The 22778-nt window shown below is 45.8% G+C and overlaps 1 protein-coding gene across 6 annotated transcripts in view; it reads left to right on the plus strand.

The window, feature by feature from the left end:
- The window catches only part of FAM135A (family with sequence similarity 135 member A), a 147317-nt gene that overhangs the window by 50137 nt on the left and 74402 nt on the right, over window positions 1–22778 (plus strand). For 5 of the 6 annotated variants that reach the window (XR_012638780.1, XM_074947923.1, XM_074947921.1 and 2 more), the window contains exons 5-7: window positions 20290–20429; window positions 20526–20596; window positions 21086–21259. Coding sequence is in view for 5 of the 6 variants with exons in the window: in XM_074947923.1 (XP_074804024.1) it covers window positions 20290–20429; window positions 20526–20596; window positions 21086–21259 (385 nt within the window). In the remaining variant the exon portion in view is untranslated. Of the gene's footprint in view, window positions 1–20289; window positions 20430–20525; window positions 20597–21085; window positions 21260–22778 lie in introns of those variants that run through there. The other variant, XM_074947926.1, reaches the window with a different exon arrangement.

Genomic DNA, 22778 nt, shown 5'->3' on the forward strand with positions numbered 1-22778 from the left:
CGTTTTCAGTTGCTCATAACTTGGTCACATGTTAACTGTTTGAGCAAAAATTTTCCATGTAGGGTATCTGCCTCAGACTGATTTTTTTATTTTTATTTTTTTTTTAAGTTTCAACTCCAGCAGTCAAGCCTGTTTCTAAGCCGCAGGCTATAAGGCCAGAAGGGGCCATCATGATCATCTAGTCTGACCTCCTGCACATTGAAGGCCACAGAACTTCACCCACCCTTTCTATAATGGACCCAGAACCTCTGGCTGTGTCACTGAAGTTCTCATATCATGATTTAAAGACTTCAAGTTACAGAGGATCCACCATTTACTCTAGTTTAAACCTGCAAGTGACCCATGCTTCAGAGGAAGGCAAACCCCCCCTGCCCCCCAGGGTCTCTGTCAATCTGACCTCGGGGGAAATTCCTACCCAACCCGAAATATGGCTATCATTTGGAACCTGAGCATGTGAGCAAGACCCATTAGCCAGACACCTGGAAAAGAATTCTCTGTAATAACTCAGAGCCTTCCCCATCTAGTGCCCCATCTCTGACCATTGGGGGTTTTTTGCTATTAGCAGTCATAGATGGGCAGCATGCCATTGTAGGCATCTGATCATACCATCCCCTCCATAAATTTATCACATTCAGTCTTGAAGCCAGTTAGGTTTTTTGCCCCCACATCGCCCCTTGGAAGGCTATTCCAGAACTTCTCTCCTCTGATGGTTAGGAACCTTCATCTGATTTCTAGCCTAAACTTGTTGATGGTCTGTTTATATCCGTTTGTTCTTGTGTCAACATTAGCGCTTAACTTAAATAACTCCTCTCCCTCCCTGGTATTTATCCTTCTGATGTGTTTATAGAGAGTAATCATATCTCCCATCAGCCTTCTTTTGGTTAGGCTAAACAAGCCAAGTTCTTTAAGTCTCCTCTCCTAAGGTAGGTTTTCCATTCCTCTGATCATCATTATAGTAGCACTTCTCTGCATCTGTCCCAGTTTGACTTAATCTTTTTTAAACATGGGAGACCAGAATTGCACACACTATTCCAGATGGGGTTTCACAAGTGCCTTGTATAATGACAATAACACTTCCCTATCTCTACTGGAAATACCTTGCCTGATGCATCCTAGGATCACATTAACCTTTTTCATGGCCCCATCACAATGGCAGCTCATAGTCATCCTGTGATTAACCAATATATTCAGGTCTTTCTCCTCTTCTGTAGCTTCCAACTGATATGTTCCCAGTTTATAGCAAAAATATTTGTTCTTAGTCCCTAACTGCATGACTTTGCACTATTAAATTTCATCCCATATCTATTACTCCAGTTTTCAAGGTCCTCCAGATCATCTTGTATGATGTTCCAGTTCTCTGTATTGGCAATAACTCCTAACTTTGTGTCATCTGCAAATTTTATTAGCATACTCCCTCTTTTTGTGCCAAGGTCATGAATGAAAATGCTAAATAAGATTGGTCCTGAGACTGATCCCTGAGGAAACCCACTAGTAACTTCCCTCAAGCCTGATGGTTCACGTTTCAGCATGATCCATTGTAGTTTCCCCTTTAACCAGTTCCTTATACCCCTTTCAATTCTCACACTGTATTAATCTGCATCTTCTCCAATTTAACTAATTTTCCATGTGGAGCTGTATCAAATGCCTGACTAAAATCCAGGTAGAATTAGATCTACTGCATTTCCTTTGTCTAAATAATCAGTTATCTTCTCAAAGAAACAGATCAGATTGGTCTCGTACGATCTACCTTTTGTAAAACGGTGTTGTATTTTATCCTAGTTATCATCAACTTCTATTTCCTTAACTACTTTCTCTTTCAAAATTTGTTTGAAGACCTTGCATATAATTGAGGTCAAACTAATGAACCTGTAGTTTCCCAGATTGCTTTTTTCCCTTTTCTTAAAAATAGATACTATATTAGCAGTTAGCGTATTCATAGGATATGACCCCCAATTTTAGACATTAATTAAAAATCCTTGCTACTGGGCTTGAAATTTCATGTGCCAGTTCCTTTAATATTCTTGGATGGAGATTATCCGGGGCCCCCAATTTGGTCCCATTAAGCTATTTGAGTTTGACTTTTACTTCGGATGTGGTAATTTCTGTGATGGGTTGGGTCACAGAGACCCCCTTAGAACTGCCACCTGATGTGGTGAGACTACCTCTGAGCCCGTTTTACCTGGCAGCTTGGGACTTCAGAACTCTGCCTTGTTGAGCCAGACGTGCCAGTCTGCTCCAACACAGACCGAAGGTCTGAACCACGTCCCCCAAAAACTGCAGACTTACCTGAAAACCACTGTCTCTAACACCCAGACACTCAGCTTCCAATGGGATCTAAACCCCAAATAAATCCGTTTTACTCTGTATAAAGCTTATACAGGGTAAACTCATAAACTGTCCACTCTCTATAACACTGATAGAGAGATATGAACAGCTGTTTGCTCCCCCAGGAATTAATTGCTTACTCTGGGTTAATTTATAAGCAAAAGTGATTTTATTAAATACAGAAGGTAGGATTTAAGTTGCTCCAAGTAATAACAGACAGAACCAAGTAAGTTACCAAGCAAAATAAAACAAAAGCACACAAGTCTAAGCCTAATACAGTAGGAAACTGATTACAGATGAAATCTCACCCTCAGAGATGTTGCAATAAGCTTCTTTCACAGACTAGACTCCTTTCTAGTCTGGGCCCAATCCTTTCCCCGGTACAGTCCTCCTTCCAGCTCAGGTGGTAACTAGGGGATTTCTCATGACTGCAGCCACATTTGTTCTGTTCCACCCCCTGATATCTTTGGCAAAAGGCGGGAAACTTTTATCTCTTTGGGTCCCCACCCCTCCTTCTAAATGGAAAAGCACCAGGTTTAAGATGGATTCCAGTACCAGGTGGTGATGGTCACATGTCCTGTGAGACCCCAAACCTTCATTCTTCCCAGCCTGACTCACAGGAAAGCTTGCAAGTAAACAGAGCCATCTACAGTCAATTGTCCTAGTTGATGGGAGCCATCAAGATTCTAAACCACCATTAATGGCCCACACTTTAAATAACTACAGTAGGACCTCAGAGTTATATTTTATATTCCTAGTTTCAGATAAAAGAATGATACATTCATACGAATAGGGTGAACACATTAAGTAGGTTACAAGATTTGTAATGATACCTTACAAGAGACCTTTTGCATGAAGCGTATTCCAGTTACATTGTATTCACACTCATTAGCATATTTTTATAAAATCATGTGGAGTGCAACGTCAATTTCTATTTCCATATCCTCATTTCCATTAGCCACCCTGCCACGACCCCTAAATTCCTCATTATCCCTCTTAAAAACTGACAGAAAGTATTTGTTTAGGTATTGGACCATTGCTAGATTATTTTTAATCTCCATCCCATTCTCACTGCTTAGCGGTCCCACTTCTTCTTTCATTGTTTTCTTTTTATTTATATGGCTATTACTCCTGATGGCATTCTGCACCAAAAAAAATCTGCACACAATATTTTAAAGTTCTGCAAAATTTATTTGTCAGATAAACGTGGAGGCTTCAGTATGGCAGTGTGGAGCACAGGCCACTGGCTGCACAGAGGTGGGAGAGCACTGTGCAGCTTGTCCCCCAGGACACGGACTCAGCAATGAGACTGCACCCAATCCTGACAGCACAAGGACCAGGCCTGCTACAGAAACATGCCAGGCCCCGCCTCTCTGTGCCAGGTGCACCAGATGTGGGCAGGCAGGCTCAGCAAGGCAGGATCCAAGTGTGGGGCAGCTTTGTGTTAGGGGATCCAGGTGCGGGTTGAGAGGGTTCTGTGTGGTGCAGTCTGGGTGCGGGTGGCTCAGTGGGGGGATCAAGGTGTGGGGGGGAACTGAATGCACAGGGACTTGTTGGAGGGTTCTAGGTGAAATCGTAATGGGACACTGCAGGGGGGTCCAGGTGAAGGTGGTTGGGGCTCAACAGGAGGGTCCGGATGTGAGGGGATCAGTGGGGGTTCAGATGCTGGGGGAGAGGAGCTCAGTTGGGTGGGGATCCAGGTGCCGCTAGTTAGGGCTCAGAGGGATGGGGATCCCTGTGTGTGTGGCTTGTTGGGGTGGTCTAGGTGCAGGGGGAGTGGAGTTCATCGGGGGGTTCTGAGAACGGGGGAGGGTGAGGCTTGGCAGGAGCATCTGGGTATGAGGGGGTCTAGATGCATGGTGGTTCGTTGGATTGTGGAGCAGGTCCTTGTACATGGATCTCTTCCTCTGCAGCTGAGGAGCAATGGGTGCAGGCAGTGTGGGGTGGGGGAGAGGGAGTTTGCAGAGCTTCCTGGAGCTGGGGGAGAAATCTGGGGGTAGGTCTGGCCTGGGTCCAGATGCTGTGCAGGGGAAGAGGAAGCCCCATTCTCACCAGCTCAGCCAGGACTAGCAGCTGAGCCCGTCGCAGAGTAGGAGCCACCAGTTGGGTCTTCCCCAGTCCCGCCTCCTGCCCCACAGTGATTTACCTCTCTGCTGGCGTCCTGGGCACCCAAAACATATTGCTGGGGAGGGTTGCATGACCACTCTTGTGGCTTCCCTTTGCTTTCCCGTCAGAAAGTCATTTTTCTGCAAGGAAGCAAAGAAATCTGCATGGGACATAAATTCTGCGCTTGCACAGTGGCACAGAATTCCCCCAGGAGTAAGCAGCTGTAGAACCTTTTCCTATTGGTTTTAATTTCCTTTGTGAGGGTCCAACTCTGCTTGGCTTTTGGCAGTTCTCACTTTACCTCTACATTTTCTATCACCAAGAGTTAGCTTTCCTTGCTGATCCTTTCCATCTTCCATTCCTTGTAGGCTTTCTGTTTTCTCTTAATAATCTGTTTGAAATGCTTGTCCGTCCAGCTTGGTCTGCAACTCTTCTCTTCAAATTTTTGCCCCTAGCTTGGGATGCAGGCTTCATATAGCTTTTGCAGCTTTGACTTAAAGTAGTTACAAGCCTCCTCCAGATTCAGATCCTTGAGTTCTTCAGGGCAGTCCAATTCCCTACATTCCCTTAATTTTTTAAAGTTTGCCCTTTTGAGATCAAGGACCCTAGTTACAGACCTATTTTTTTTTTTTATCCCTCCATTTAGTTTAAACTAAATTAGCTCATGATTCACATGAACCATGGCTGTCCTCTCCAACCAGTTTTTCTGTGAGGTTCTTTGCTACTTACCAGTACTTAATCTAAAATGACGTAACCTCTTGTTGGTTCGGTGACTGATGAAAATATCATTCAGCTGTCACATCTAGGAATATCTGGGCTCTACCATTGTTACTAACACTTGTCCTCCAATCTATATCTGGCAAATAAAAGTCTCCCATAATCACACAATCCCAGTTGTATTTATTTCAATAAAAATATTAAAGAGGTTTCTATCCATAACCAAATCAGATCCTTGGGTCTGTAGAGACCCCAAGCACTATCCTTATGGAACCTCTGTTAACTTTCTTTACCAAAGTGATTTTGACCCAAATGAGATTCTGTTATCCATTCCATTACCTCTAATTTCTTTACAGTCTACTTCATAATTTATGTACAATACTACTCTACCACCTTTCCTTTATTTCTGTCTTTGCTGAACAATACCTGTGATCCAATACCTGTGATCCAGTCATGACTACTATTCCACCATGTTTCTGTTATCCCTATAATATCTGGTTTCCCTTCCTGCATCAGTAATTCTTCTTTGAGTGATTGCTCATGTGTATTCCACAATAGGTGTGCATGCTCGCCATGTGCACTGGTGCTGGAAGTTTTTCCCCAGCAGTACCCATTGGGGGGAGCGCCCCTGCCCGCGACCCCTGAAGCGGCGCCTGCCTGGCATGGTATATGGGGGGCTGCACTCCCCTCACCCTCAGTTCCTTGTTGCCGCCAGTGAAGGTGCGTCGGAACTGCTCAGCTCCAGCTTTGCTGCAGCTCGTCCCCAGAACTCTTCGTTTGTTCAGTAGTACCTGTAGTCAGTTAGCTAATTCAGTTAGTTTAGTTAGTCATTGAGCCCGGGCCGGGGCATGCCCCATGCCCCAGGCTTTAAGTCGTGTGGCTCTTGTAGGCGCTCTGTGCCAAGGAGCGACCCGCATTCAGATTGTCTGCGCTGCTTGGGAGAAACCGATATCAGCGAAAGGTGCAAGATCTGCAAGTCTTTCAAGCCCTGGACCAAAAAAGAAAGGGACATTAGGCTCTGGGCCATCCTGATGGAGTCGGCATTGGCTCCAAACTCGGCACCCCACTCCAAACCGGTACCCGGTACTGCGGCATCAGTACGCGGAGATCCTCCGGTACCATCATCCAGTCGGCACCACTCCCCGTCCACGGGGCATGCCGAGAGGACAGGGAAGACTCCCTCTTCGCAGCGGCACCGAGGGAAGTCTGGGACAGAGGCTAGGCCCATGTCGAGTAGTCCTCGATCCCCATCGGGCTCTAGGCCTCCAACTCACATTGAGCGGAGTAGCCCGGCCCTTTGGAGCAGGCCTCTCTGGATGTCCAGTTGCCATCTAGGCCCGAAGCCCTCCAGGCAGCCAGGGACGTCATGTCCATGCCGGTGCCCGGAGCTCTGCCGCTGTCGGCCCCACGCTCCAGAGGCTAGCCACCTCTGGGATCACTGCAGTCGCCACCAGCTCAGTACCGGTCTTGGTCGAGGGAACGTTCCCAACACCACTCAGCGCCCCGTGACTGTTCAGGGTTCAGTCCATGTGGATCGCTCTCGATGCCGGCCAGACTGTCTGGATGGGTGCTGTCCGACCGGGATTCCCAGCACTGCTCGTCTTCGCGAAGCAAACACCGATGGGACCGTGGTGGATGTCGCCAATGGTCCTCGTCTCGCAGGAGATACTGCAGTCAGTCGCGGCAAAATCGTCGACGCTGTTCCCGCTTGGACTTATATTCCAAGTCCCCGCCAAGGCACCGTAGCCCCGGGTGTCAATCGCTGGCATCTCGCCAACGCAGATCTGCCCGTCGAGGCCATTCGCGGAGCAGCTACTATCATCGGTGCCGCTCCTCCGCATTGAGATTGCAGTCCCGTGGCCGACATAGGTCCCGGCACCACCGATACTCCCGGTCCTCCCGGCACCACCGGATCTTACGCCAGCCTGGCCTCCCCTTAAAGCCGCCCGTCTACAGGCCAAACTAGCCAGCCTGAACAGCCGGCCCCACCTGTGCCTCAGCAAGCTCAATGGACCAAGTGTCGTGGCCAGCCCAGTGGTACCAGTAGGCACCGTGGCCTCCAGCGCAGTCCCCGGTGGGGGCTCGCTCGGTGGCCGGGGCCTTGGAAGCACCATCGGTGTCCATCTTTCGACTGCCAGAAAAAAGGTCAGGGAGACCTGTGTCCTCGATACTGTGCCCGGAGTCCAATCAGGTGGTGAATTCTCCAGTGCCGGATGACACCAAAGCACCGGAGGTCCCACAGGAGGACTATTGGGCCCACCAAGACCTCCTAAAAAGGGTGGCAGCGAGCTTCTACCTCCAGGCTGAGGAGATGGAAGAGCCCTCAGACTCCCTGTTCAATGTGCTGTCCCCTTCAGCACCGGGCAGGGTGGCCTTGCCGCTCCATGAAGGGGTAGTAAGAATTTCAAATGCCCTGTGGCAAACACCAGCCTCGTTGGCTCCCATCTCTAAAAAGGCAGAGAGCAAGTACTTTGTACCCACGAAGGGACATGAGTATCTGTATACCCACCCAACGCCCACCTCCTTGGTGGTCGAGTCGGTCAACCACAGGGAGCGGCAGGGGCAACCAGCCCCGACCCCCAAGGACAAAGACTCTCGGAGGCTGGCTACTTTCGGGTGAAAAATGTATTTGTCGTCAAGCTTTCAGCTGCGAGTAGCAAACCATCAGGCTCTCCTGGGTCGCTATGAGTTTAACCTCTGGGAATCCCTCCCCAAGTTTGAGGACTCCCTCCAGGAGCGCGATAAGGAGAAGTTTAAGGCACTTGTGGAGGAAGGGGTGGCGGCCGCAAGGGCATCCCTTCAGGCTGCTTTGGATGCAGCGGACACAGCCGCACTGTCCATGGCCTCAGCGATGTCCATGAGACAGGCATTATGGCTTCTGCTCTCTGGGCTCTCCAGCGAAGCGCAGTCACCAATGCAGGATCTCCCTTTCGACGGGAAGGCTCTGTTTGCTGAGGAAACGGACACAAGCCTGCATGGAATGAAAGATTCCTGTACGACCCTCCAGACAGTGGGCCTCGATGTCCCTCCTCCGGCAAAACCCAAGTTCAAGCCGCAGTAGGCTCCCACCCAGACCACCCCCCCGAAGTATGAGGCCGCCCACAAAAAGCAGCGGGACTATAGAAAGCGCCCGCAACGGAAAACCCTGGGTCTTCTAAGGGCAGGCAGGCAGGCAAAAGGCTTTTTTGACAGGATGCTCGGGGGTAGCCCGCCAGTTCTCAGCAGGGACCTACCCCCAGTAAAGCTCCTTTTCTCCAATCGGTTATGTGCTTTCCTCCTGGAATGGTCACGGCTCACCTCGGACTGATGGGTCCTCAACACTATCTCCCGAGGTTACACCCTTCAGTTTACCTCCTCACCGCCCAACCACCTTCCGTCCCCGTCCCACCTGGGGGACCCCTCTCACGAGGCTCTGCTTGAGCAGGAGGTGGGGTGGCTCCTGGACCTAGGAGCTATAGAGGCGGTGCCCAAGGAGTTCCTGGGCAAGGGGTGTTACTCCCGGTGTTTCCTTATCCTGAAGGCCAAAGGGGGGCTCAGGCCCATCATGGACCTGCGGGGCCTGAACCACTACATGGTGAAACTCAAGTTCTGCATGGTTTCCCTGGCCTCCATCATCCCCTCCCTGGATCCCGGGGACTGGTACACTGCCCTCGATCTACAGGACGCCTACTTCCACATCCACATATTCGAGGGGCACAGACACTTCCTCCGTTTCATGGTGGGACAGAGTCACTACCAATTCACAGTCCTACCATTTGGTCTGTCCACTGCCCCCAGGGTCTTTACAAAGTGTATGGGGGTGGTAGTGGCCTATCTAAGACGCCATGGGGTCCAAATATTCCCATATCTGGATGACTGGGTAGTCAAAGGCACCTCCCGGTCGCAGGTGAGGGATCATGTGGCGCTCCTCCTGTCCACATGTACTGCCCTGGGCCTGTTGATAAACAACGCCAAGTCCACGTTAGTCCTGGTCCAACGCATAGAGTTTATTGGGGCATTACTGGATGCAGCGTCGGCCAGGGCCTCTCTCTCACCAGACAGGTTCGAGACCCTGAAAGGGCTCATCAACTCGGTCACAAGGTTCCCAGTGACAACAGCCAGGGCTTGCCTGCAACTGCTGGGTCACTTGTCTGCGTGCACATATGTGGTCCATCATGCCAGACTCAGAATGAGGCCCCTCCAGCTCTGGCTGGCTTTGCAGTTCTCCCAGGCCATGGACAGAATGGACAAAGTCCTCACCGTGCGAAACTCGGTGATCACCTCCCTGCGGTGGTGGTCTGCCCCAAACAACATGCTCCAAGGGGTCCCGTTCAGGGTCAGGGTCCGTCATTGGAGCTGGTGTCCGATGCGTCGGACCTGGGTTGGGGGGCCCATGTGGAGAACTTTCAGACCCAAGGCCTGGTGGTCTCTGCAAGACCTACCCCTTCATATAAACGTCAAGGAACTCAGGGCAGTGCAACTGGCATGTATGGCCTTCTGCTCGCACCTGGAGGGCAAGGTAGTCAGGGTCCTCAGGGACAACATGGCCTCGATGTACTATATCAACAGGCAAGGCGGGGCCCGATCCTCTGCCCTCTGCTATGAAGCCGTCAGTCTGTGGGACTTCTATATAGCCCACAACATCTCCCTAAAAGCCTTCCACCTGCCGGGCGCCCGGAATGTCAGGGTGGATCACTTGAGCAGGAATTTTTCCTCTCAGCACGAGTGGTCTCTACCCCTGGAAATGGCTCACCAGCTCTTCCGAAGGTGGGGTGTGACCAGGCAGAATCAACGATGCCCCCGGTCTGCTCCAGGGGGGGCCCAGGGAGGGGCGCTATCTCTGTTGCATTTACCCTGTCCTGGTCAGACCAGCTCCTCTACGCCTTTCCTCGGTTCCCTCTGATCAGCAAGATCCTGGAGAAAATAGATGGACAAAGCCAGGGTCCTCCTCGTTGCCCCGGCATGGCCCAGGCAACATTGGTACAGTACCCTCTTGGGGCTGGCAATGGCTCCGCCATGGCAGTTGCTGCTCTACCTGGACCTGCTCTCTCAGAACCAGGGCCACCGCCTCCATCCCAACCTAGCAACGCTTCACCTCACGGCGTGGCTGCTCAGTGGCTAGGTGGCAAAGAAAGGACATGCTTGGAGCACGTTCAGTGCGTCCTCCTCGAAAGTAGACGGCCCTCCACTCACTGCTCCTATTGTTATACCAATAAAATAAAAACCAGCAGGATCTTATTAAAGGGAAAAAGGCAAAATACCACGTTTATTGTGAATACAGAAAGAATCATAGTAAGCAGTTAGTTATAGCTATAACATTCCATTCAATCTCATATTTATTCACACATTCATTCCTACAAACACACACACACAGGTTCTGCAAGGTTGTTATCATAGTAAGCAGTTAGTTATAGCTATAACATTCCATTCAATCTCATATTTAGTCACACATTCATTCATACAAACACACACACAGGTTCTGCAAGGTTCTTATCATAGTTACCAGCCTTAGAGTTGCTCATGCCAAGCCACTGGCCAGGTGGCCTGGACATGAGGAGGGAGCAGGGCCTTGTCAGATGCTCATCTGATGCTCCTGGAAGTTGGTTTGCAGAATCAGACCCCAAAGTTCTCGCTTTCTAGAGTCCATTTTTATAGGAATTTCTTCCTATGCCAGTCTATGGGAATTGCTTCATCATGCTGTTGCTGAATCAATCGGCAGGTGGCACATTCCTGACGGTTCCGTGCTGCTAGATGTTATCTTGTTCTTTGGTTCTCCCATTCTTGAGGCTGTTGGGTGGATTCCAGTCTGCCCTCCGGGGGTCCTCTGGTTATTTCCACTTGACGCCTTCTTCAGCCGATGGACACTGGATTCTTAGGCTGGCACCTCCCTGATCATTCAGTTATTATCCACACCAAGCATCCATTCACATACATCCTCTATCTCTATTTTAATCACAATTGTTAATACAACAAAAGGGCGGGGAGTCTCTGGGTGCTGTTTCTGTTGTTACAGAATATTGCTTTGAGTCTCTCTCTGTGTGAATTGCTTTGAGAACAGACTCTGTCTTAGAATGTACTAACGCAACTAGCAGCTTGCAAGTTTCACACATAGAGGGAGAGAAACAGTACCAAAAACCAAGAGACCTCTTAATTAGTAATACCCTGGAATTTAAACTATGGGGAATCAAACTCATTTGTGATTTTAATACAGAACTTCTTTAATATGATCCAACACTATGTGGCGAAGTGGTCTTGGTTTTCAAGGTGGGCTGCATGCCAGGGTGTTTCCCCGATGGCCGCCCCAATCCAGCTTATCCTTGATTACCTCCTCCACCTGAGGGCCCAGGGACTGGCGCCCTCCTCAGTCAGGGTACACTTGGTGGCCATATCGGCCTTTCATCCCCCGATGCAAGGGCACACGGTGTTTTCCCATGCTATGACCGGCTGGTTCCTTAAGGGTTTGGACCATCTCTACCCATATTCCAAGCCCCTGGTTCTGCAGTGGGACCTAAACCTGGTGCTGGCTCGTCTCACGGGGGCCTCGTTTGAACCACTGGCCACGTATTCTTGGTCTCACCTCTCATGGAAGGTGGCCTTCCTGGTAGCTATCACGTCGGCCAGGTGGGTCTCAGATCTCAGGGCCCTAACCTCCGAACCGCCGTATACGGTTTTTCATAAGGACAGGGTCCAGCTTCGCCCACACCCCGCATTCCTCCCAAAGGTGGTCTCCGCCTACCACATGGGTCAGGACATTTTTCTGCCAGTGCTCTGCCCCAGGCCTCACATGACTAGTGAGGAATGCCATCTCCAAACGCTCGACGTGAGGCGAGCTCTGGCTCTCTACCTCGAGCGGACCAAGCCATTCAGAAAGTCTTCGCAACTGTTCGTCGCCTCGGCTGAGCACGCAAAGGGTCAGCCGACTTCCACCCAGTGGCTTTCTAAGTGGATCACTTTGTGCATCTGTTCCTGTTATGAGCTGGCGGGGGTTCCCCCACTGCCTATTTGTGAGGGCACACTCGACTCGGGCGCAGGCCTCGTCAGCTGCCTTCATGGCCCACGTCCCCATGCAGGACATTTGTAGGGCCGCCACATGGTCTTCTGTTCACACGTTCACCTCGCACTATGCGATCGTCTCCCAGGCCAGGGATGATGCCGGGTTCGGCAGGGCGGTACTCCGTCTCGAGAACTTGTGAACTCCTACCCACCTCCAACAGATATAGCTTGGAATCACCTATTGTGGAATACACATGAGCAATCACTCAAAGAAGAAAAGAAAGTTACCTTTTCCATAACTGGTGTTCTTCAAGATGTGTTGCTCATGTCTATTCCATATCCCACTCTCCTTTCCCTCTGTCGGAGTTGTCTGGCAAGAAGGAACTGAGGGTGAGGGGAGCGCAGCCCCCCTTATACCGCTCCAGGCAGGCGCCGCTCCAGGGGTCACTGTGGGGGCAGGGGCGCTCCTCAGTACAGGTACTGCTAGGAGGAAAACTTCCGGCACCGGTGCACGTGGCGAGTACGCACACTTATTGTGGAATAGATATGAGCAACACATCTCAAAGAACACCAGTTACGGAAAAGGTAACTGTCTTTTCTAGTTCCTCCATTTTGTCTCCCAGGCTCCTTGGGTTGGTGTACAGACACCTTAGTTGTTTCTGCTTGGCTTCATCCAGATTCCTCACCCGATTAGGTACTGTCATTCTACTGCCAATATCACCTACCTAACTGTTAGTGTCGTTGGTATTGACACTCTCTTTGCTCTTGGTGTCCATTCTCCTACCCTCTGTTGCTCCTTGCTCCATTGCTGTGTCCTCTCGTACTTGACTTTCCCTCCCACTTAATGTTAGAATCAGGTGTGGAGATTACATGTTTGTTGTGTTCCCCCTGGTGGCACCAAGTAACATGCAGGAGGAGCAACCTGACTGGAATTGAGAGGGTTGAAGAACTGTAGGAGCTGGAGCCAGGGGGTCTGAGGGTGGAGGGGAGCAGAGGGGACAGAGACATGCTAGGAGCATAGAGACAGAAGAAGGGTCTGTACCTATGCAGAAAACTCCTTCAGAATGTGGAATTGCACTCAGGAGTCCAGAGTGTCTATGTTCCTCTGCTGTCAGCAAATAGCCATGAAATTCACAAGCGAAATATATTTCTCAGCTCCTTTTAGGAGCTGATCTTTGTAGATGGTGGCAACTTACTTGTGCTACCACTTAGTCTTTTAGCTCAAGTGGTAGAGGTCTCTGCTGTGTATCTAAAGGCTTGGACTGCACTGAGGACTCAAGTTGGAGAGCGTCATGAATTCCACATGAGAGAATTACTGTTTTTCAGTTTGTGTTTTTTAAATGTAAAAGTTGGAAAGTTGAGCTCTGAAAAGTTAGGGAATGCCAGAATTAAGGTTGCTTGTGTAATCTTAATTTGGCCCCGTTCTGCATGTCAATTATGATACAGTTTTTAATTACCTGATTTTACTATTCTTTCCACAGACTCCCTGCCTCACTCAGTGCATAGAATGAACCTGCTGTGGGGATGAATCAGGGTAGTTTAGTGAATGAGGCTGTGGCTGTGTCATAAATATAAAGGGAAGGGTAAACACCTTCAAATCCCTCCTGGCCAGAGGAAAAACCCTTTCACCTGTAAAGGGTTAAGAAGCTACGACAACCTCGCTAGCACCTGACCAAAATGACCAATGAGGAGACAAAATACTTTCAAAGCTGGAGGGGCGGGGGGAAACAAAGGGTTCTCTCTGTCTGTCTGTGTGATGCTTTTGCCGGGACCAGAGCAGGAATGCAGGTCAGAACTCCTGTAAAGGGTTAATAAGCAATCTAGTTAGATATGCGTTAGATTCTGTTTTGTTTAAATGGCTGATAAAATAAGTTGTGCTGAGTGGAATGTATATTCCTGTTTTTGTGTCTTTTTGTAACTTAAGGTTTTGCCTAGAGGGATTCTCTGTGTTTTGAATCTGATTGCCCTGTGAGGTATTTACCATCCTGATTTTACAGAGGTGATTTTTTACTTTTTCTTTAATTAAAATTCTTCTTTTAAGAACCGGATTGCTTTTTCATTGTTCTTAAGATCCAAGGGTTTGGGTCTCTGTTCATCTATGCAAATTGGTGAGGATTTTTATCAAGCCTTCCCCAGGAAAGGGGGTGTAGGGCTTGGGAGGAATTTGGGGGGAAAGACGTTTCCAAGTGGACTCTTTCCCTGTTATATTTGTTAGACGCTTGGTGGTGGCAGCAATAAAGTCCAGGGAGAAAAGGTAAAATAGTTTGTACCTTGGGGAAGTTTTAACCTAAGCTAGTAAAAATAAGCTTAGGGGGTTTTTCATGCAGGTCCCCACATCTGTACCCTAGAGTTCAGAGTGGGGAAGGAACCTTGACAGGCTGTAGGACCCCTGTTTTATTTGTTGCAGAAGTGGAAAGATATGTAGTGAACATGGCAGGGAATTGCAGGATGAGAGAGGATGATCTTTTCGGTAAGACAGGTGAATGCTGCCCCTGTCAGCTGGATTCTATCTCTGCTGCTGCTGAGTTCTTGTATGATGCTGGGTAAGTCACTTCAACCAAAATTTTTACAGCTGGCCACTGTTTGTGTGTTCCTCCTTTGCCGGGCACCCAACATGGAACATGTGGGGCCTGATTTGCAGAAGTGTTGAGCACTCACAGCTGCAACCAGAGTCAATAGGTATTCTGAGTATATAAAGTGCTATAAAAATGCTAAGTATCTGAAAAATCTACCTCCAGGTGTCACAAATTGGGTGCCCAAAATTAGTGGATACTTGACAATTTTAGCCTTAATCTCTCTGTACTTCAGTTCCCCAGCTGTAAAATGGAAAGAAAAATGCCAGGTACTTTCACAGGGTGCTTTGAAGATTAATCGATTTAATGTTTCTGAAGCACTCGGATACTATGATCAGAGCACCTTAGAAATGTAATCGTTTTGTATCTAGTGCCTGGTGTGGATAGTGTTCCCAGCCAAGAAGGATTGGGGCTACACATTGAATGAGGAGGATAAAAAGAAACGCTGAATAACTTTACCCATTAATTGAATGGGTCAGGGGGTCTTGTGAAAGTAATAGTATGTGTAAGTAAAGACTGTGTCATAATTAGGCTTGGAGGAATTAGTTTTTTATTGGCAAATGTCGCTAAATATCAGTTTAACCTCTCACACCCCTTATTTCCATCAATAATATTCAAAATTTACGGCAAGGCAAAATATGAAAAACCTACTTGAAAACTTCTTAGAGTTTGATTTAAGGGTATTTATTTTGTATATTTTGACATATGATGTTGACAATCATTTGGTTTTTAATGTTTATAAAGCTTTAACTTTTTGAATCTCAACATCTGAAGTCTAAAGAGCCTTCATTAAGTAATTGTCTGACACCACCATAATTTCCTGCAACTGTGAAAATTTAAATTGATAAATTTTAAAAAATTAAAAATAAACGGATATTATCAAACAAAGTTCAAAGAAAATAAAAATCAAATTCTAACCAACCTAGTCCATAGTGGCCCAATGGAGACGACTTAAGTTTGCATAGGCAGCCATAATACTGGTATTTCCTAATAATTCCTGACTTTGCAACTTTAAAGTTCTTTTAATGTACATTTTTTGGACATAATATTACAGAAATGCACAAGGACCTCACTCAAGCCTGAGTCTCACTGTGCAATGTACTGTATATACACACATGGAAATACACGGTTCCTTCTTTTTAGCGTTTACAATCTAAGGCCAGTTGTTATATAAAGGATGTAAGGAAAGGGATACAATCATATGCCCCTGGAAATTGTTCTAACATTTATAAGTGCCTACTATCCCAGTCTAATAAATCTGGACAGTTTTAGTTCAGTAGCTGCTCTGAGTCCTTCCTGCTGTGAGGAAATTGATCAATCAGATTAGGGATGGTCTGTCTGCTTCCATGTTGGTACAAGAATGAATGAATTCTCCACTGATTTTATTCAGTGATTCCCTAGCTTGACCTTTCAGTCTCTCCCACCCTGAAGCTGCATAACCCATAGGAATTAACCCCCTAGAGTATATCTAAGGTTGTTGAGAGACTACTCTGAAGAGTCTGTAGTTACTTTTTTTTTTTTTTTTTAAATATCTGCCTGGGTATCAAAAGAGTAGTTTTTTTCTCTGCCAATGCTGCCAAGATTTGGGTCAAATCTGTTGCGTCCTGTGTCACATTGGGTTCCATAAATAGGTAACGGGTCTGTCATAAATATAAAGGGAAGGGTAAACACCTTTAAAATCCCTCCTGGCCAGAGGAAAAACCGTTTCACCTGTAAAGGGTTAAGAAGCTAGGATAACCTCGCTGGCACATGACCAATGAGGAGACAAGATACTTTCAAAAGCTGGGGGGAGGGAAAAACAAAGCCTCTCTCTCTATCTGTGTGATGCTTTTGCTGGGGACAGACAGGAATGGAGTCTTAGAACTTAGTAAGTAATCTAGTTAGATATGCGTTAGATTCTGATTTCTTTAAATGGCTGAGAAAATAAGCTGTGCTGAATGGAATTTAGATTCCTGTTTTTGTGTCTTTTTGTAACATAAGGTTTTGCCTAGAGGGATTCTCTGTGTTTTGAATCTAATTACCCTGTAAGGTATTTACCATCCTGATTTTACAGAGGTGATTCTTTTTACTTTTTCTTTAATTAAAATTCTTCTTTTAAGAACCTGATTGCTTTTCATTGTTCTTAAGATCCAAGGGTTTGGGTCTGTTTTCACCTACGCAAATTGGTGAGGATTTTTATCAAGCCTTCCCCAGGAAAGGGGGTGTAGGGCTTGGGCGGATTTTGGGGGAAAGATGTTTCCAAACGGGCTCTTTCCCAATTATATACCGGTTAGATGTTTGGTGGTGGCAGCGATAAAGTACAAGGGCAAAAGGTAAAATAGTTCGTACCTTGGGGAAGTTTTAACCTAAGCTGGTAAAAGTAAGCTTAGGAGGTTTTCATGCAGGTCCCCACATCTGTACCCTAGAGCTCAGAGTGGGGAAGGAACCTTGACAGGGTCTCACTCACAATCACTGCTCTTTGAGTTTGATTTTATTATTTATTTATTTATTAACGGGGAGGAATGAGGAAAGGGAACTGTCCCAGTCATGTAAGTGTAAGGCAGGATGATGCAGTAGACGATGCTTTCATAGGCCCTACTTGATAACTGGGCTTGAGGAATCAGCCCAAAAGGACTCTTCACAGGAATATGTGTTTGTAACAGAATGGCTTGCCTGGGGGCTGGAGATCCTGGGGCTAAGCCAGCCCTGATTACCAGACAAGCCCCCCCGTAAGTGAAATCAGGGGATTCTAATAGAAAAGGTAGCAGGAAGCTGCAAGGGAGTGTGGTTGAGAGAGTAACTGAAACTGCCAAAGGCTGGAAACCTGACAGTAAGCTGTGGAAGTTCAGGAGAAAGCTCTCCAGGCAGGGAACCCCATGAGAGACCCTGCCCAAGGAGCAGGGCTGAGACTGCAATGGCGTGTCTGAAAAGGCATCTGGAGAAGGATAAACTCCAGACAAGAGGTACGGGGAAGTAGGGATGTAAATACCATTTTAAAAGTTAACTGTTTAAACAATTAAAAAAATTTGTTTAAGCGGTTGACGGATCAAAGGGCTGGCTGGCGCCGCTGGGGCTGGGGCTGATCTGGCCAGCGCAGCTGGGGCTGGGCTCGATCTCCCGGAGGCTACTGAAGCCAATTGGGGAGATTTTAGCCTGCTAAAAGTCTGGCAGCGCAGCGGGGCTAAGGCAGGCTCCCTACCTGCCCTGACTCCGTGCGGCTCCCGGAAGTGGCCAGCTTGTCCCTGTGGCCCCTTGGCACAGGCGGGCCCAGGGAGTCTCTGCACGAAACCCCCACTCCCAGCGCCGACTCGCAGCTCCCAATGGCCAGGAACGGGGAACCACAGCCAATGGAAGTTGCGGGGCCGGCGCCTGTGGGCGGGGGCAGCGTGCAGAGCTGCCTGGCTGCCCCTGAGCCTAGGAGCTGCTGCTGGACATGCCACCACTTCCAGGAGCTGCCCGAGGTAAGCACCTCACAGCCGGAGCCTGCATCCTGAACCCCTCCTGCACCCCAACCCCCTACCCCAGTCCTGAATCCCCTCCCCCACCCAAACTCCCTCCCAGAGTCTGCACCCCCTCCTGTAACCCAGCCCTGAGTCCACTCCTGCACCAAACTCCCTCCCAGAGCCAGCACCCCAACCCCCTACCCCAGGCTAAACCCTAAGCCCCCTCCCACACTCCAAACCCCTTGGCCTCAGCCCAGAGCCCACGCCCCCTCCTGCACCTCAACCCCCTGCCCAGTGAAAGTGACTTCGGGCCACGAGGGAGTGCTCATGGTACTACATTGTGTTTGTCCACATGTGGACTTTAAAGATTCTTCTTTGCTGACTGCTGGTCTGCCTTGAAAGAATCTATTCTTTCTCACCACCAAACTCACGTGAGCTCAGTGCATCCTCAGCGTCATTCTCCTATACCATTCTGGATTGGTGCACTATATAAAAGGGACAAGATTTGGGCAGCTCTGTAAAGCTGAAAATGTGACTCATTGTGAAGTCATTGTCAAAGGTGACTATCCCTTGGGATTGACAGGATGCAGCTTGTATAGCTGTTTCGTCCAAGAGGCATGCAGAGAGCTTGCATGGCAGGAGATAGAGAACTTGAATTTGAGTTGGATAGCGCTCATAGCAATCATAAATGTAACCTATGTAGATTAAAAACACTCCAATGTACTAATACTTATATTTGCTTCTAGTTCCTGATGGATTGCAAAAGGCAAAACTAAAATGTTATGAGGATTATAGAAGGGCATTGTCTGCCACACTTACAGAATCTAGAAGTGGAAAACATTTATTAGGATATTGCCCTGTCTGCCCGTTGAGGATTGTTCCTTATAGTTATAGTATAGTATATACTGCATAGTAGTGCTCTTACTCTTATTTTGCCTACTCTAGTTTTAAGTGTATTTCCTTGGACATTATTCAGTAGGCTAATGCATTTCACTGTCAGTAAATATTTGCTTTTAAAATTGTATCTCATTTACTCCTAGCTAAACCTCTTCTGTTTGCTGGATGAATCCTCTTCATTCTGGTGGTCACACCCTTCAAATATTTGTAGACTAGTCATTGCTTACACAATTTTTTAAATCTTTCCTGTCAAGTCAGTCTCTCCACTTCTCTAACCATTCTTGCCATATTTCTGTTCACTCCTTTTCTTCAGTCCATCCTGTCCTTAAAGTAAATGTGCCATATTGAGCAAATATAAGGCTTGAATGTGATGTAATGTTGTCAGAGTAACGTGCACAGAATTGGAAGCCAAGAACACCTATGTTCTAATTCTGGTCATCCACTGATTCACTCGGTGGCTTTGGTCAAGTCAGTTAATCTCTGCCTGAATTTTGCCAACTCTAAAATGTGGGTAATATGTAACTGTCTCACAGGATGTTGAGAGGACTGATTACTTAAAGTTTGTAAAACAATACGGAGATGAAAAGTTCTATGTATCATTGTTTTGAAGATGCAGGAAATCTCAGTGTGCTTCTCATCGTTACATTTCACTACCTTATTTCGTTTATTAGTTAGGCAAAAATAATGTAGGGTCCTCAATCCACCACCTTTTTGATCAGTAGTTACATATTTGTATATGATTGAAGAATTTAACTGTACTGTTTGTTTGATTTCCAATTTTTTTTAAAAAGCGTGAGACTATTGGATCTTATATGGGAACAAAGAGGAAGTAATATATTTAACTGCCCTCTTCTCATTTTAAATCACTCCCGAAGAATCACTTCTAAGCCAGTGCCACAAGAAATGAAGCAACAAATACACTTGCATGTTACGTTATATATATTTGTGTGTGTGTATGTATATATATATAATATTTCTTTAAAAAAAAATCTGACTGCACTGTGTTTACACCTTTGCTCAGTAACTCTGTAATCTGATTGCTGTAACCCGCTATTCTTCCTGCAGTGTCCCCTCTCCCTGGTTTTATTGGCTCACTTCATTGCATCATATCTGAAATTAGATAGAAATTCTTCGAGATTGGGACTTTGGCTGCTGTACGGTGTCTAGCATATATTTGGATACTGTAAAATAATAATAGATTTCAAAGTAGAACAAAAGAATATTTTCATTATCTGCACTGTATTCTTTTAAAACTTCTATGTCTGCTTGATTTTCAGGTGCTGATCTTGCCTTTCCAGCTTCAGTCCATGACAATGTAATTTGCAGTAAAACGTTCCAAATTCTTTACAAAAATGAGGAGGTTTCTGTGAACGATGTTATGATCTTCAAAATTAAAATGCTCTTAGATGAACGGAAGGTAATCTGCCATTCAAGTATATTTAACTATTCAGATCCTTTAGGCATAATTTGCAAAATACTGAATATAATTGTCATGTTTTTAACTCCTTTTCAGATTGAAGAATCCCTTAATGAAATGAATTTCCTGCTATCCTTAGATCTACACTTCACAGACACAGATTATTCGTAAATTTAAAAATAATACAAATTTTATTAAATAATTGAAATGCCTGTTAACTGCTTTTTTAAAATTGAGAGATTAAAATTATAACATCGTAAATACAAAATATTGCTGAAACATTTTTAAAATCTAGAATGCTTAATTTATTTTATTTTATTTTATTCAGCTATTCATATATTAGAAGTTTATTTGTGTGGGCAAAAAAATCTGGTTAATCTCTTGAGACAGGTTGCAGACTTTAATTACTGGGTTTAGGAGAGATTCCTTGTTGTTTACCTATCCATCCTGCTGTTCCCTTTTAGAGATGTAATTATATTTATACATGATATAGTATAAAACAATACTATATTTTATATATTAAAGTTATTGAAGACCAATATGGCTATGGCCTTGTGTTGTTTAAATAATGGGTTGCTGTTTCTTGTATTGGGGATTTTATTATTGGATGACTTAAAACACTGTTCCAGTAATTACATTTTTTTTTCCCCCCCAAGGCCAGATGATCTGAGCACACTGCAACTAATTAGTAGCCGAACTTTAAAGTTGCACTTTAGCTTACACCAGGGCCTTCATCACTACGTCAATGTTATGTTTGATTACTTCCACCTCTCTGTCATATCTGTTACAATCCATGCTTCTTTGGTTGCTCTACACCAGCCATTGATAAGGTAATATCCCATTAATAAGTTTCAATTAATGTATTGGATTATTAGTTATTGTAACTTACGTGAGAATTTTGGTGAGAATGGATGTAATACTTAGAGTAAAGTTTATGTATACGATGTATTGTGCTTTATGATGTTTTACATTAGAAGCTGTTTTGGTGATTTTTTTGTTTTTTTCCTTAAAACTGTAAAATTCTGAGTTCTAGTTTGTGTAGAATAAAAGGAGTTCAGGTGGTAAAAGACAGATAACTGCAATAATTGAATACACCCAAGAGAAAAGAAGTAGACAGCAAGCAATATCACCCTATGCTAGTGTTCATACAATCTGTAGTTAGGGTGAGGTGATCTCTATTCATTTTATTTATCTTTTTTTTTCCATGGGTTGAACTGAGCTGACTCTCAACGGTTTGTTGAGATAGTACTCTTTCCTGATTTCTACACTTTGTACTCCAGAATCTGCTTTCATTTTTTTTATGACATCTCTATCCTTTGTAGATGTGAAGAAAAGCTATATACTGTGAACACAGTATAACCAGTATGGCAGTGTCTTTTGAGTGTACAGGCAGCTTGAAAAATTAGCTGCGTAAACTTCCATTGATTATTTAAATGCATTGTTAACTCTGGAGCATAGTGATGACGCTATCTACATAAGCTTTAACTATTACATAGATTATCAAAGGATATGCCAGAGAGAAGAGGGATAACCCTGTTATGAATTTGAGCATAGTTTACTGCATGTGATACTTCATTTTGTCCTGAGTGGAGGAGCTTAGTTTGTGGACAGAGCTTGGTAGAGTAACACCACTTTTTCCCCCCACAGTGTTATGTTGTAATTATTTTTTGCAGGAAGAGGCTGAAGAATAATGAATAAGGGATTATGTGGGCTTGTACATTCTCATTCTAGCAGGGCTTGGAGTGACCACGTATTTGGTGGTATGCTCTACTGGTACCTTTCTGATGGCCTTACCAGTATGTGTTAAAGTGTTGATTTTAAGAGTTTCTTTCTTGTATTTACGTGCCCATATGAAACGTACATTGCAGTAATCTAACTGATGGAGCTTTAAAAGTGTTGTGTTAGGTTGTCTGCAGCAATGGAAAAACCTACAAACAAACCTTTTTTTAAAGTAGTATATATATTTATGCAAACTAAACGAATAATGCCAAATTAAGAAAACAACCATCTATTCCTCTTCCCCCCCACACACACAAATAGGCAATATCATGCTCTGTAGCCTACATTTGTATTCTACATTTGTACTAATGTGACTTAACAACAAAAATAGGACTCAACTGAGCAGCTTTTACCATTATTGCAGTAAGAGAACCTACTGCATGGTTTTATATGAATATTTATTATTTGTATTACAGAAGTACCTAGATGTCCCAAATGAGAGCAGGGTCTTATTGTGCTTGATGCTGTACATATACATTTTAAGAGACTATCTCTCACCCTTTGTCTTGCCTATTTAGAAAGAAAGTATTGTTTTCCCTGCCATTACAAAGATCAGAACTGGGGAAAGAA

This window comes from Natator depressus, chromosome 3, assembly GCF_965152275.1.
Source record: "Natator depressus isolate rNatDep1 chromosome 3, rNatDep2.hap1, whole genome shotgun sequence".
In the NCBI taxonomy this organism is placed as follows: Eukaryota; Metazoa; Chordata; order Testudines; family Cheloniidae; genus Natator; species Natator depressus.